Here is a 17,521-nt window from a genome sequence, read left to right on the forward strand (position 1 = left end):
ACCTTTGTATAATAGTGTATATACTGCCGAGGTTTGTATGCCAAAGTGATGTTTCCATTATAGAACGAAAAGACTGACATCTGTAAATTAGAGCCAAAATAAATCACAGATTTACTACTGATCAGGTTAAACTGTAAATTAAATACCAAAAATTAAACTCGCACTCTCAACAGATGAAAAACACATACAGAAAACGATCATGGACACGCTCCAGAATTGGTTTAACACCGAGTTCCATGATTCAGTGTGAAGAACAGCTAAAAATAAAACAGAGACCCACCAGAGAAAGACCAGTTTCCAAACTGTCAGATGCGTTATATCTTAGTCATTCTATATGATTATGAGAGCAACAAAAGCCATTCAAAACATCTGGAACTGAGTTTTATTCAGAGCTCAGTAGTAAAAAACAACAACAATGTACTTGTATACACCCCCCACCAATCTCCTTCCTAACATATAACCTAGTCTCTGGGAGTTTATGATATCACGGAGAGCAGCTCCTTCAGTCACATGACTATCACTGACCCCAGGAAATCGCTGCTATGTGTGACCACTGCCCAGGGGATCACAACGGCTCATGATGACACTCTCATGACTGCAAGTCCAGCCCTTCACACCATTAACGCTGCAGCAAACACAAAAGAAGGAAATCTTAACACGACTTCCCTTCAGGCTGATTATTAGATACATTGACTCTCCCTCTGGAAATCATCGGTACATTAATGATGAATGATGAAAATGATGAAAATTCAGTTATATTATTCAAATGTTCTTCACACAAAGAAAAAAAACTTCACTGAAAGTTTTTTTGAAGAACCCAAAATGGTTCTTCTCAACGCATGGAATCAATTGGAATCCCTTTCTGAAAGCATTGAGAGCGTTCCAAAACGGGGTTTCCATAGCAACGCCATAGAAGAACCATTTTCGGTTCCTCAAAGAACCTTTCAATGAACAGTTCTTAAAAGAACCCCTTTTTCTTCATGTGCGCGACATTTTAATGATCTAAAGAACCCTTTTCCACTGTAAAGAATGTTTTGTCCAATTGAAAGGTTCCATGGTTGTTAAACGTTCTTCATGGAACCATCAATGCCAAAAAGAAGCTTTACTTTTAAGAATGAGAGACTTGAGGAAACATGAGGCACAGATCCAGTTTCAGGAAGCTCTTAAGCGCGCAAGCTGCCAGGGTCGACCCTTCACACCTGCAGGCCTACAGGCCTAAAGACTGTCCATCTGCTGACCCATTAGGAGGTTACAGTGTCAAACTGAGACACTTCATTCGCGTCAGGTGTGATACACCGGTGCTCAGATACACCACCAACAACAGATGGGAGAAAATGGCCAGATTATCCTGATCTTCTCAGGATTGTGTTACACCTCAGCACTGATTTAAGGAGCTGCTGGTTTGATTGGCACGCAATGGTCTCCACACCACCATCCCTTTGATTTCACCAAAGAAAGGGCTTCTGTAAGAGCCTCGTGCTCTCTGTGAGGATGAGTAATGTGCTTTAGGAGGCGTGAGGGGTCTGAATAAAGCCCGGGGCATAGTGGCTGCTGCCAGCAGGGAGGAGAGCTGGAGGTGAGGATCCTGTGGGCTCCATTAGTGAGCAAGAGCTGTGGCTCTTTGTTGAAGCTCTGGGCAAGAGGACGGGACTCCTCTGCGGGAGTCTCACTGCACTGCAGTCACGCCAATGGACAAGTCACGCAATACCACACAAACAACCCACTTCACATGCATTATGGGCCGACGTGCGGAATAACAACAGCTTAATGTTTGATAATGTATTGATCTTTGGCACTGACAGCCTACATTACAAATCAAAAGCAAGTTTCTGAATCATTTTGTCAGATGTTGTTGTGTGTCTGATTAGCAGGTCCACATGGATTACGAGCCTGAAGAACTCTCTGAAGAAGTGGAACGGTTGTCATTCACAAATTTTGCAGTCACCTTTGCAAGTTTATTTATTAAAAATTTGGATTTATTTGATAACTCTTTTAGCTACCAGTATGAATGTAACACTCTCTGCGTAAGTGTGAACACATTTACTTTTGTAAGGCAAAATTCTCTCAGTGCATTAGGAATCTGATGGGTTTGGGCATTTTCTCTTCTGGCTTTGCTACTGTTCGGATGCTCTTGCTCTTGCTTATTGCTCTGTGACTTTGCTCCCTATTTTTGCACTTTTCTCAGATCTCTCTAAGATTTTAACTTCAGCAGATCAGCACAGTGCTCAGACAACACATTTTTTGGGGAAAATTAAGACTCTTTCCCAGCAGTTTACATTCCAGAGACGGAAAAACACAGCTGTCTACATAGATAATGCAGAAATCAAAACTACAAAAGAAATTATAACTGTTTTAAACACTTTTGACCTGAGTCAGCATGTGCACGGACCCACACACAATCGTGGACACACTCTAGATTTACTCATCAGTAGAGGTCTAAACATCTCATCCATTGTAATTAAGGATGTAGCACTATCTGATCACTTCTGTATTTTCTTTGATATATTGATCTCAGTCACCACTGAATCTAGATCTGTCTCTATCAGAAAGAGATGCATTAACGAGAACACTACTGCGCTATTTATGAAGGCAATATCATTAACACCAAGCATTTCTGCAGACCCTGTTGATCTTCTCCTGGAGTCATTTAACTCAAAAGTTAAAAATGTTATTGATGATATTGCTCCGATAAAGGTCAGCAAGAAGACTGGTAGACAAAAATCAATTTGGAGAAAATCAACAGCAGTTCAGAGCATGAAAAGACAATGCAGAAAAGCTGAGTGGATGTGGCGGAAGACGAAACTCGAAATTCACTATAGCATCTATAAAGACAGCCTTCATGCTTTCAATGTGGAACTAGCCACAGCTAGACAGACTTTCTTTTCAAACCTTATAAACAGTAACTTAAACAACACTCGCACTCTTTTTGCGACTGTTGAGAGACTGACAAACCCCCCAAGTCAGATTCCCAGTGAAATGCTCTCCGACAGCAAATGCAATGAGTTTGCTTCCTTCTTTTCTGAGAAGATCAATAATATCAGAAAGGAGATTGGCACATCCTCAGGTTATGCAGAGGTCACACAGATTCGACCGCAATTTCAAAAAGAAGTGACTATGTGTGTTTAAATTTTTTTTTATAAAATTTTGGAAGAAATAGTACAGCACCTTAAATCTTCAACCTACTATCCTGACACACTTCCCACATCCTTTTTCAAAAATGCGCTTAACTGTTTAGAAGCTGATCTCTTAGAAGTAGTGAACGCCTCACTTCTTTCTAGGACTTTTCCAAACTCCCTTAAAACTGCAGTTGTTAAGCCCTTTCTGAAAAAGCGCAATCTTGATAACACCATGTTGAGCAACTATAGACCCATATCAAATCTTCCTTTCATAGGTAAGATTATTGAAAAGGTAGTTTTTAATCAGCTGAACAACTACTTAAACTCAAATGGATACCTGGACAATTTTCAATCTGGTTTCCGACCGCATCACAGCACAGAGACAGCACTCATTAAGATAATAAATGATATTCACTTCAATTCTGATTCTGGCAAAATATCAGTGCTGGTACTACTAGATCTTAGTGCTGCGTTTGACACTGTCGATCATAACATACTTCTAGAGAGACTGGAAAACTGGGTCGGGCTTTCTGGGATGGCACTTAAATGGTTCAGATCATACTTAGAAGGGAGAGGTTATTATGTGAGTATAGGAGAGCATAAGTCTAAGTGGACGGCCATGACATGTGGAGTCCCACAAGGCTCAATTCTTGCACCGCTCTTGTTTAGCCTGTATATGCTCCCACTAAGTCAGATCATGAGGAAGAACCAAATTGCCTATCACAGCTATGCTGATGATACCCAGATTTACCTAGCCTTATCTCCAAATGACTACAGCCCCATTGTCTCCCTCTGCCAATGCATTGATGAAATTAACAGTTGGATGTGCCAGAACTTTCTTCAGTTAAACAAGGAGAAAACTGAAGTCATTGCATTTGGAAACAAAGATGAAGTTCTCAAGGTGAATGCATACCTTGACTCTAGGGGTCAAACAACTAAAAATCAAGTCAGAAATCTTGGGGTGATGAGACAGACCTTAGTTTCAGTGGTCATGTCAAAGCAGTAACTAAATCAGCATACGATCATCTCAAAAACATTGCAAGAATTAGATGTTTTGTTTCCAGTCAAGACTTGGAGAAACTTGTTCATGCCTTTATCACCAGCAGGGTGGATTACTGTAATGGTCTCCTCACCGGCCTTCCCAAGAAGACCATTAGACAACTGCAGCTCATCCAGAACGCTGCTGCCAGGATTCTGACTAGAACCAGAAAATCTGAGCATATCACACAAGTCCTCAGGTCCTTACACTGGCTTCCAGTTACATTTAGGATTGATTTTAAAGTACTTTTACTTGTTTATAAGTCACTCAATGGCCCAGGACCTAAATATATTGCTGATATGCTCACTGAATATAAACCGAACAGACCACTCAGATCATTAGGATCGAGCCAGTTAGAAATACCAAGGGTTCACACAAAACAAGGGGAGTCTGCGTTTAGCTATTATGCGGCTCGCAGTTGGAACCAGCTTCCAGAAAAGATCAGATGTGCTAAAACATTAGCCACATTTAAATCAAGACTCAAAACTCATCTGTTTAACTGTGCATTTGTTGAATGAGCACTGTGCTATATGTCCGAACTGACTGCAATGAATTTTATGTATAATCATTTTCTTTAAATTTATTTTAAATCAATTTCTATATCATTTTAAAATTCCTTGTTTTTATTATTTTTATTTCCATGTTTTTATTGATTTTTAATGTCTATTTCACTTTCTTTTATGTAAAGCACTTTGAATTACCACTGTGTATGGAATGTGCTATATAAATAAACTTGCCTTGCCTTGGATGTGTTCCCCACACATTTGGTTAACTTCGGACACAAATTGACTAACAAAAAAACTACTTAGTTTGGAAATGACCTCTGAGTAAGCAGTGCTTCATGCATCACTACACTGACAATTGAGCATCTTTGCTTATGATATTTTGCCAAGGTTTTGCTAATGTGACCGCACGTTTGCTTAAATCTATTCCGCAGAATTCTGCAGATTTCCCTTATCAGTGCAGAAAATATACTTGGAAGCACGTATGAACATGGAAAACAAGAGATGGTAATACGTTTATAAAAATAGCTCAACAGATCTAAATTTAAAAAGATCCATGAGAGAGACTGTCAAGCTCACGGTGAGGATGTACCAGAACAAAGAAATGTCCAGTATAATTCAATTAGAATATTCTCCACCATCTCATTTACATCTGCTTACAGTTCCTCCTCCATTTCCCTTTGTGATGCAAACCAGATTAGCTCTCATATGTTACATCCCAGCTAGGGCTGGGCACCAAATTGAATATTCCCAATTTACGCAAATATAAAATTGTGAATATTGTAATGATTTTAAGGTTCATGACTCAAGGAGTACGAGGGGGTTAAAGCTAATAATGTCTGATCTACACTAACAGTTAACGGTTTGGAGTCAGTAAAAACAGTAAATACTGTGAAACATTTATAACTGCTTTCTATTGTAATATTTTAAATGCAATTCATTCCTGTGATGGCAAAGCGGAATTATCAGCATCATTAATCCAGTCTTCAGTGTCACATGATCCTTCAGACATCATTCTAATGTGCCGTTTTGCTGCTCAATGAACATTTCTTATCATTATCAATATTGAAAACAGTTGTACTGATTAATACCTTTGTAAAAATTGTGATGCACTTTTTCCAGGTTGAAATTTTTATTATTATTATTTTTTTTATGAATATAAAGTTCAAAAGATCAGCATTTATTTGAAATAAAAATCTTTTGTAACATTGTCTTAATGGAATTTAATGCATCTTTGCTGAATAAAAGTATTAATTTCTTAATACTAAATGTCTTTCAGATTCCAAAGATTCGAACAATGTAAACATCAGTAGCAAAAACTGGTCCTACAGTTTGATTTACAGATCTGATATGGAATCAGTATCCTTCTAAACTAATAATCTAGACATTTGCATGAGGAGCAAGATGTCGTATAAGAAAAACCCTGGATGAAAAAAAGTGATTTGAAATCCCAGCCAAACCATACATTTTGACTGATTTCACAAACAATGTTTAATTTTCCATCAAGATCTTTGTTTTATTGAACTGAAAACTAACAGGTGTTCATATTATTCACTCTGTATGCTGTTCAAAAAAAATGCCTTTCAACAAAGAAGCAAATCCAACAGGCATCCTGAAAACTCGCCAGAAAATCAGTTTAGGTCCTGTTACAAAATACGTAGAAAAAAACAGCGAGGGCTAACAGTTAAGACACAGAAGCCTGGATTATTTTTTAGTAGTTTGAATGTGGCGCTTTGTACCATGATGTCCTCAAAGAGGTCTGAAGAAGCGATGCGGTGGTCCATAGTGCATAGGCATATTGAAGTCAAAGTTCAGGTTATGTGGGTTGTAGTTTACTGGGGGGAGGTTGGGCAACGGGGGCACGTAGGGGGCTGGAATGGGTTGAAGGAAAACACGCTGCTGCCCGGGCAGCATGACCTGGGGGATGAGCAGTGGGGCGCGCACGGCCTGAGGTGCTGCGTTAGGGGCCTGCGGTGTAACCCGAGGGCGCTTCGCTGGGATGGGCTCAGGGGGAGGTCCCACTCGCTTCCCTGTGCTTTCTGAGGGAGACATTACAAAATATCATTAGAAACCACTCGGGTTTAGGTGGCCGACTCACGTTATCCAGCTGAGGAACACTGACCTGACTGATTGGTCTTCTTATTTAACTCCGCTTCACCTTCTTTCTGAATCTCCTGAATGATTCGCTCATCGTCTTGCTGTGGATTGAAAAAGACACAGAAAGTTAAAGGGGGAGAAGTAGAGAAAACAAAAAAGCCTTTCAAAAAGGCACGGCAATTGGGATCTCCGGTTACTGTTCAATCATGCCAGCGAACCCCGCCAGAAACAATCTGATGACAATGTCCATGTCAGACCACAGCCTGGACGAAAATGGGACATCAGATGAACTTGGGGAGGAGTCCACTTCATCGGTCAAACACAAAACAGCTCAAGTTCACCAGTCAGCCTGGTGCATGGTGCCAGGTGATTAGGCACGGCTCTGAATGGAGCGGTAATTGTAGCCCCCGGGCTGCTAGCGGGACGGCACCCTGACTGCACTCTTCACACAGAAACACCATTCAAATGCCTTAATCGGATAATTAGTGGAACTCCTGGATCAACCGGAAAGGGATTTCTCACTCATGCTCACTGCTTGGACATAGTTTCCCCCAAAATGACAATTCCATCATCATGTACTCATCCTCAAGTTGTGCCAAACCCAAAATGTATTATTGCCACAGAACAACAAAAGGAAGATTGCAAGCAGAATGTCCATTCTTTTTGATGGTGAAAATCAGGGACAAACAGCTCTTCAGTCGCATTCATGTTACTCATCGTTCATGGTACATGTGATGTTTGAACCAAAGAAATGTCATTTTTCATTATTCTTTCATGGTGTAGAGTAGGGCTGGGAATTATGACTTTGGTCTCTAACCAAAGTATGAAAACAAAATAACTGAGATTGATATTGGACAGCATTCCATTTCGCAACGATGCTTTTGTGTTATAAATCCAGTGTAGCCCTTTCCTTTACAGTGGGCTGCTTTCATCTCTCCCTAAAAGCCCAAATATATTATTTATATAATAATATGGTACAATATTACATATATATGTCTGTGTGTGTGAGTGTGTGTGTGTGTGTGTGTGTGTGTGTGTAAGACCCAGGACCACAAAAATAGCCAAATTCAATTTTTCGAAATTGAGATTTATACATAATCTGAATAAGTAAGCTTTCCATTGATATATGGTTTGTTAGGATCGGACAATATTTGGCCGAGATACAACTATTTGAAAACCTGGAATCTGAGGGTGCAAAAAAACCCGAAATATTGAGAAAATCACCTTTTAAGTTGTCCAAATGAAGTTCTTAGCAATGCATATTACTAATCAAAAATTAAGTTGATATATTTACATTATGAAATTTACAAAATATCATGATGTTTACTTAATATCCTAATGATTTTTGGCATAAAAGAAAAATCAATAATTTTGACCCATACAATGTATTTTTGGCTATTGCTACAAATATACCCCAGCGACTTAAGACTGGTTTTGTGCTCCAGGGTCACATACACACACACATATACATATGGTTTTTTTTTCAGTTGACTTACATTTAAAATCCATTGTAAAAAGGTTAATTTTTAGTATATAAAGTATATAAATTAATGATGTTTTGCAAGCAGCCTCAATGTGGAGTACTTAATTTACTAAATTCATAATACATAAATTACAAATATGAATTAGTTTAAATCTAGGGTGTAAAAAGAGGAACATTCTGCTAGATAACTTTTAAAATAAATGAAAAAAACATGTTAAATGAGGAGAAGTAGATGATTTTCATAATTAAAATCTAATATAATTTTTGTGTAATTTAGCCTTCTACCAAGAAGGTATCTATAACAACCTTTTATGATTAATAAATGGAAAAATTAACAACATGTTGTGAATAATGAATGAGCACTTTGTGCTTTAGTCTAGTGCTGTTATATAATATGCGGCGAATGCATGACGGTTGACTGTGGTAGCTGCAGTATTCCTGCAGTAGAGTCCTCTCAGCATTCCTAATCCATCAACATGCATGATGCTCCACTCAAGTACCTCTTGTATGTTATACTCTCAAAGAGTCCTGTATACAAAACCAAAACAAAGCCATTGCTCCATATATCACCTGGTGTTATCCTAAGACTGAATCACTCTTATTACAAATAATCTATCAATGCAACACAGGTTGGGGCTGTCATTTTAACTGGTTAATGTATTGCCATTTATTCTCTCAAAAAATAATGCAATAAAAATGTAAATGTAATGTTTTTAATGCTATTGCCTGTTATTAAAAAATATTAAGTAAAAAATAAAAAGTAAAATATTCATATTTAATATTTAAAATAAAAGCGAGAATGCAAATGCAATTCATGTAATTTAAATTCAATTAACAGCTCCAAAAACATTCCAAAATGAGGGTCAAAAAGTAGCAGCAGCAAGTACGTCATGTAACAGGAGTGTTCAACTGAGCACAAATACCCTCAGGTTAGTGAACAAAAGGCTTGAGCATGCTTTACACCAAACCTGGAGGACTAAACCTGCTGTAAGCCAAGTAGAAAGTAAAGGAGTTCGCTGCTTTCAAGGATGATCGCACGCTAATGTTGAGCATGAAAGCAGCCTCTCTCAAAACAAAAGAAGTGTAGTGTGGCATCATTTACCGTGGGGTCCGTCCACAGCGAGCACCTCTTGCAGTGTCGGCAGGGGGCACCAGGTGAGCGAGCGTGCTGGCAGAAGTGGTTGTAGCCGTTAATAGGCTCCCGGCAGAGGTAGCACATGAAGGCGCCGCAGCGACACGACATCCGATTGCAGCCCTCTGACTTCACCAGACCTGTGGCACACTTGTGGCACTTCCTGACACGGGCAGCAGTCATCTTTTCCTCACTGGCCATGAAACAAATGACATTTGGGTTCAGTTTACAGACATTTGTGCATTTTTAAAAAGGATACAATGCAAACCTCAGAAGATATAATAGCTGTTTTAGCAGAAGTTTGCATTGTTTGTGGAATTAAGTCTTTGACATAAATGACAAATATTTTCTGGATGCTGACAGTACATGAAAAACAGCATTATAGCCCTTCTAGTAATAGACATTTGCCTTCATAGACAGAACAGCTAAACAAGACAGTAAACTAATGAAGATGGAGAAAGCTTTCAAAATAAAAGTCTCTCTTACAACAATTAATGCCCAAACAGAGGTACTTACAATTCAAAAAATAGTCTTAAAGCTTAGTGGAAAGAAAAAAAAAAGCAATGAAACTTTAAATCTGCAAAAAAAAAAAAATTTAAGAAATGGATAACGCTTTACAATAAGTTATGCTATCTTAGTAGGTAGCTGCAGTTCACTGGCTGGTGGAACAAAGCCAATATGTTCATTTTAGCATCAGTTATTTTGGGCTATTTAACATACAGAAAGTACACTGGTATTGAGACATATTATCTTGCTGTCTCACATCAATGTGAAAACACAATCTGCTTTTGTGACACCATATATAGCTCAATCTTCCAGTCAGGGTCACTTTCCTGTCTCTATAAATGTAGGCAACAGAAAAGATTCGGGGTAAACAGGATACACAGTCTTTGATACATGTGTATGACAGGAAGGAAGCTCGGCGATCACATCCTGTCCAGTCCAGAGGCTGAGCAGCAGTGATAGGCTGCTTTCACACCGCATAAGTTTACACAGACACCCACGCTCCAGTAACACTTCCTCATGAATGCCCGCTGCACACAGGGGCAGCTCTGGATGATGTGTATTTGCAAACATAACACTCAAGGGAATCCATCAAATACAGCGAGTGTTTTAGCGTGCCATGAGAAAGGCCTGGGGAAACAGCTGACTCAGTATCAGGAATGCTAATGATCTCCCAGGTGATTCGCTACACTATTGAGTGATGAATTATTAACAAGCTTAGAGTTTTCAGTCAGGCACTTACAAGGCCACCCGTAGCCGGATCTCGTCCCTCTCCAGCACCTGCTCGCAGGTCTTTCCTGCGTGCTCCTTCCACACCACATGGCACTTCCTGCAACTCTCCTGAGGAAGGGGACACAAATAAGCATCTGTGTTATTGATCACAATTGAAGTGCACAGGGGAAAGAGAAACACCTGGACTACATTTCATTCATCCAGTGGGAAAAAAAGTCAAGTTTCTGTCGCTCAGTCACCTCTGTTTATGCATACGGAAGGAGTCAGTGTTCCCAGCATGTTGTGCATATTGCTTCCTACCCCATGCATAATGCACTAGTTTTGTTAATATGACCATTCTGGAATTAATCACAATGTAAATACCCTGCATTGGCAACCAGTATTATTGTACAAAACATAGTAGGAAGTAAAGGAGTTACATCAACCAGAAAATATAAATATGCAAATGCAGCATTGCTAGCATGTCAGCTGGTAGAATGATGTGATGTGAATGTGTGATTTTCTCTGTTTTTTGATGCTATATAAGTGAAGTGAAGTGAAGTGACATACGGCCAAGTATGGTGACCATACTCGGAATTCGTGCTCTGTATTTAACCCATCCAACATGTACACACACAGCAGTGAACACACACACCGTGAACACACAGCCGGAGCAGTGGGCAGCCATTTATGCTGCAGCGCCCGGGGAGCAGTTGGGGGTTCGGTGCCTTGCTCAAGGGCACCTCAGTCGTGGTATTGAGGGTGGAGAGAGCACTGTACATTCACCTCCCCCACCTACAATCCCTGCCGGCCCGAGACTCGAACCCGCAACCTTTGGATTACGAGTCCAACTCTCTAACTATTAGGTCACGACTTCCCTTGCAAAATATTGTGTGTGTTAGTTAGAGAGTACTAGGTGGTTTGCAGCTACGTGGTTGCTAAGGTGTTTTTAGTGTTGCTATTCTTAATTCTTAAATGCACCAAAAGTGGAACAGCACTACTTGTTTGAAGTATGCTGCACGGACCGTTATTAGCTCGGCACAAAAGACAGCGCTGCATGAGCTCAGAACAAATGTGTTCACTCGCTGATTGGTCTCCATCACGTGACTATTACACATTGCTGCAAGATCCAGTAAATTGCATTAGTTTGGCACAGAGGTCTCCAACACACACACCACAAATGTCGCCCTGATTTTAACTAGTTTAAAGCCAGATGAAACAGCACTGACATTCTCTACAATACTGACATTGAAATATTTAAATGTGCCATTTTAGATGGCATAGAAACCATATTTGTTACTTATTAAAATGGTAGTGCCATGTGTAGTTTTACCTGTAGTTATCATGATCTAAATGTAGGACACTATGGAAGACCAAAGGTGAATTTTAATAAGATTAGTGTTCTACCTCAATAAGAATATTCAAATTTTACCCTTTAAAAATTAAAGATTCAAATTTTTACTGATGTTACTGTTTGTGAAAATAAATTGGCATCTGCATCCCAGCTCGAGCTACTGCCACTGGTCTCAAATGTTAGTGTGTGTGTGTATGTGTGTGTGTGTGCGCGTGTATTGCGATATTAGAAATTGCTCAATTAAGGTGTGACCACTGGACAGTGAAATACCCTTTTGGTCAGTAGAGTCATATATAACAGGCAGAGAAGAAAAGATGTGTGCTAACTGCAAAAATGTAAAATTGATTTAAATTAATGAATAAATACAGTACAGTACTACAGTGTTTTGGAAAAAATTTTATAGTGTAACTTGAAATAGTGTAAAACTATTTTCCAAACAAAATCTACATAAATCTGAATAAATTTGGTGTTTATACATGTATACAAACTATACAGTGGTTTTTAAATGTTTGGATAGGAGTTCCTTGCAAAAATCATATTTGTGGCATCTAGAAGTTAAACAAGGCCATTTCCCATTTGATATTTGACACTTCTTTTAATTCAATTCTATGCGATTTTGTTGGTCATTTTACTGTCCAAGAAGTAAAATTAGTAGGTCTGTTTCCTTTACAAACAGCATGATTTGAGTAATTAATCATGAGCCTAAAAATAAACATGTGTTACATGCCTGTTAGTCTAATAGAGTATAATAAGTTAGAGGTTTAATAAGTATAATAGGCTAGAGGTTTATTTGCATCCCTAAATGCAAGTATGACCAGTAGCTTGCCTTTGCAAACAACACTAATAAAGGAATGACCAGGGCCCAAAATACGACTGTCTACAGCAAAAGGCTTCAGAATCGTAAATTAGAATTATAAATAATAATAATAAACTAATCTAAACTGTCTGGCATAGCAGTTTTCATTTATAAAATACCAGAAAGCAGCTAGCGCAGACTGAGTGTGAACAGCTCCCTGCCCTCCACTCTGGATGTGATTCGTCATCTGTCTGGTTGCCTAGGAACAACATTTTTATCTGTTCCATTTTAGCCATGCCTGCCCACAATGCTTTGCCTTTCAGCTGACTGGAAAGGACATCTGAGTGCAACATGCAGCTAAACCTTTACATTCAGCGCACGAAGACCATGTAAACGCCTCCGCATTTCACAGCCACACATCTGGCTATTAAATTAGGATGTACTTGACACTTCAACATTTGCTATGGTGCTTCATCACATTTGACAGTCCGTTAAAGACTGTAGCCAAGTAGAATATTTCCAAAATAGCCAAGCTGCATGTATTTTCAAAATAAGTATTAGCCGTTTCATCCAGTGATGGAGAAGCAGCAGATGTGGCCACTATCCACTGAGCTCTCTAATCCTGTAACCCATTGTTGCCTGCTAACCCCATGGTAAATACCATTAGCATAAATAATTAAAGATAAAGCTGAATATTAATGACAGTGACAGATGATAAATGACAGCTTAGTGTGATGCAGAAGCCCTCAGAACAGTTGCTCCTGCCCCCGAGGGTCATCTTAAGTGGGAAACGTACCTACATGATGAACTACACTAGCAAAGTGGCTTCCTCAGAAATATATTTATGAAATCCAGCCTCAGGCTGCATGTTGTAAAAACATAAATCATCATTCATCCGTATTGTTGTGAAAAAGCTGTACCAGAAACTATAGTGGAAATGGTGAACGATGCAAAGATCAGGCCAGACAATAGCCATGAGGCGTGAAGCATGGAGACATGAGGAGGTGTGACCTATAGTACCGCAGTAATGTACTGCCCCATAGTGGAGCACAACAGCATAGCATGGGAGGGCCAACACCATTTAACTGATTAAAATATTTCCTTTTACAGATTTCATTCTCATATTTGAAATAGATCATGGTCAGACTAGACCACAACAATACTAATTTCTTGTGTTTGTTCATAAAAAATATTTTATTAAGTTATTTTCTAGAACCAAAACTAGAGTTTACTTGATAATCGATTATTTAAATCACATTTAATAATCATTAAAATTATTTACTAAAAACACATTTAAGCCATAATACCTAGTTATGTACCAAAAAAATATTTAGCTGAAAAGAAGTTTGATCCATAAGTTGAATCTTGTTTAATAATTAACACTCAAAAACAAGTTGCATATAAACATTTAAATTGAACATAAGGCAGGTTATATCAACTTTTTAACGATAAATGTTTCTACTCCAATTCATTCTTAAAATATAAACGTTTAAACAGTGGCTGTAATAAAAACTTAATTTCATAAATTTATTCAAACATGCATTAAAAAAAGTAAATAAACTAAGTAGAAATCTAAGGATAAAATAAAAATATAATGAATTAAAATTTTCCTATCTAGAGTTATTTATTCTAGCTAATTTTGTCTAGCTAATATAACTAGACATATATATATATACATACATATATACATATATATACACATACACACACATATACACACACACATATATGTATGTGTGTGCATCGATAAAAATAAAAAATAAAAAATAAAAAAAAGTTACACTTAGGTCCATAGCGGACAAAACGTCCATGTCAAAAAAATGGTCATAAAAATTGGAAGCTTGGGAGCACAGACTTAAGTTTGGTCTAATTTTAAAGAAGACCCATGGCAGATTATTGTTGAAGTAAAAAAAAAAAAAAAGCTTAAAAAGTGAAACCAAAAAAAAAAAGTTATACAAGTTTAAGTTTATGAAAATGATTTATGAACAATATTTTATATTTTATTTTATGAATATTTTATATATGAAACATGTTGAACTCTAAACCTGCTAGAAAATCAAAGCCACAAATCTAAACAAGTTATGTTCCAAATTTGAGGTTGATATCTCAAAAAATGAGCTTTCAGTCAAATTTTGTTTGGGCGCAGTACCAAATTTTTCCCATTAGATGCCAGCAAAACTCTGCTGGTGCACACAGTGGTTGGATTTGTGATTTACAGTAGAGTTTCTCTCTCTCAATTTTTACAAGAACACACACACAATTTTTTTTTTTATAACACATACAAACCACACTCAGACATCTATATCAACTCACCCACACAATTATAGCTGCATTATTTTCCAATTGGCTCTATAATATGCAGAAGCAGAAAACGAGAATAAAGCAAGTATTTGCTTTATAGACCCTTTATAGACCAAACTTGAAAAAAATGGCACCATCTGGTACAAAATAAAATTTTGAAGCCTTGCCAACAGAATGAAAGCCTATTAACAAAAATGGCATAATTTTACAGTTAAACAGCACTGCGATTAAAAATAGCGGTTTTAATGGGGTTCAATAGGCCCTCTCAATAGGCAGGGACCTTTTCATAGTACCCGAACTAATTGTGGAACTACCCACTTTTTGGAGGAACTAAATTAGCTCCTACTTCAGAGTATGGTCTAAAACAGTTCCATAGGATATACACAGCGTATAAGTGTACGCTGATTGGCTAAACGCATACGAAAGCGCCCTCACCCGCCATGAGTTAAAACGCCGTGTAAACACATACCCTGCGTCCCAATGTGCATACTATCCACCCTATCTGCCCTAAATAGTATTGAAAATGACTAATATCACATAGAATTTAGGATGGATAGTATGCACACTGGGACGCAGGCTTACTGTGTAAACATTCCATGTCCATTATTGTGAAACCTGCGAGACACAACAAAAACACAGCTCCAATCACAGCGTCCTCCATCCTACTGTTGTTAACGTCATTGTTCTTTGTTTACGTTGTTGACAGCCGCGCACAAATGACGTCGCTGTCGACCGGCTTACGTCACTTCCTAGTACCCACTCTCAGTGCGAATGCAACCCTTTAAAATGGTACTAGGAAAATCGTCCCAGTACTTTAGTACTGTATTTTTAGTTCTGGAACTAAAGCGGTGTGCGAAAGGGGCTAATAGGGACATTTTTGTCCAAACGATGCTGTGCGTTTCACTTTTTTGTACCTAGTGTAAAATAGATTTATTAAAGGAAATGAGGGTGGAATATTAAAATTCTAATAGAAATACACACCTGAGCCAAAATTTATGCAGTTAACATTAACACAGGCAAAATTATATTAAAAACTAAAATGTCCATAACGGTGCACAAGGGATATATATATATATATATATATATATATAAAGTCAGTCGTGACGTATTGTATATATGTGATATATGTGTGTGTGTGTATATATATAAGGGATATATATATATATATATATGTATGTATATCTCAAGGGATGAGAACCAGAAGGGCGTAAGTGACATTTTTGGTGAAATGGAGATATATAGATATATCTCAAATGAAAGCTCTTAATGAGCTCTTTCTACTGGCAAAAGTAACGTCATCCATGAGTGTACAAATTTTTATTATAAACAATTACACAACATAACAGATAATTACAACACATAACAGTACACAAAGTCAGATCTAACTATGGTAAAATTTTTGTTTTGGCTCTCCTGTAAAGTTGGTGAAATGTCACTTATGCCTTTCCGGTTCTCACCCCTCGATATACACACACACACACTATCTATCTATATATATCAATATCAATATCAATATCTATATCTATCTATCTATCTATCTATCTATATACACACACACACATTACATATTAAATATTTTAGGTATATTTTACACATCAAAAAGTAGCAATTTGCAGATTATGAATTACTAACTGCTTATGTCATTATTTCATTATTTTAAAACAATTAAAAAGTGATTCTGAAAGTTTAAAACAAAAATGAAAGAAGCTAAATGATCTTCTTGATATCGATTTAAGAGTTTATATCACTGAATGGCGTGTTTGTATGTGCACAGACAAAAGGAGTTAACAGGAAGTGACTGCGGCTCTCAGTTTAGGTGACTCTCACAGTCAGGAGTGTGAACACACACTGGTGCCTGTTTAAATACACGACTAAAAATACAGCGGTGACATCACACTGACATCACTTTAAACATCGCTTCCTGGTACAAAGTATACCTTGCAAGGGCAGGCCGACGCTTCCTGATCAGCAGGGCGCACACTCTGGAAACGGGGCGGAGTCAGTCTCAGATTCACACAAGTTGGCCCTGTTATGCAACAGCTCTTATCTGTATCGGCAAACACTGCAGATTCCTTCAGAGCAATTGTATGATTTATGGAGCTTACGAGCAACCAAAGAAATTTACAGCCCCGTTAACATTACTCTTTCATGATCTCCAAGCTGTCATCTCACCCTTTCAGCAAAAAGTACTACAGAGCTGAACCAAAAAAAAAAAAAAAAAAAAAAAATGGTTTCCTTGCCGAGAACGATATCAGACAGGATACAGTGCCATGAATCACAGTACTAAGCGTACAGCACAAGGTGAAGAAAAGTGACTTTGCAGATGTCATTTAACACTAAAATACTGTTTCACATGAGCCACGGGAACCTTTTAACCACACAGGATGTATGTAGCGTTCGTCTGCACCTGCATAAGGGTCTGTTTTGTGTAATAAAGATAGAAAATGGTTGACGTCTAGCATAGTGATAAAAGTACCACAACAAA

At 38.1% G+C, this 17,521-nt stretch overlaps 1 protein-coding gene across 1 annotated transcript in view; it reads right to left on the reverse strand.

Annotated features, from left to right (window-relative positions):
- Positions 1 to 5,776: 5,776 nt before the first annotated feature.
- LOC306853887 (E3 ubiquitin-protein ligase RNF216-like) overlaps positions 5,777 to 17,521 on the reverse strand; it is a 33,206-nt gene continuing 21,461 nt past the window's right edge. The window contains exons 14-17 of the mRNA XM_079391554.1: positions 10,617 to 10,714; positions 9,341 to 9,563; positions 6,781 to 6,856; positions 5,777 to 6,697 (exon numbers count right to left, since the gene is read on the reverse strand). Of these exons, the coding sequence (XP_079247680.1) occupies positions 6,408 to 6,697; positions 6,781 to 6,856; positions 9,341 to 9,563; positions 10,617 to 10,714 (687 nt within the window). The 3' untranslated portion in view covers positions 5,777 to 6,407. The remainder of the gene's footprint in view (positions 6,698 to 6,780; positions 6,857 to 9,340; positions 9,564 to 10,616; positions 10,715 to 17,521) is intronic.

The sequence above is a fragment of the Barbus barbus genome (assembly GCF_936440315.1).
Source record: "Barbus barbus genome assembly, chromosome: 3".
In the NCBI taxonomy this organism is placed as follows: domain Eukaryota; kingdom Metazoa; phylum Chordata; class Actinopteri; order Cypriniformes; family Cyprinidae; genus Barbus; species Barbus barbus.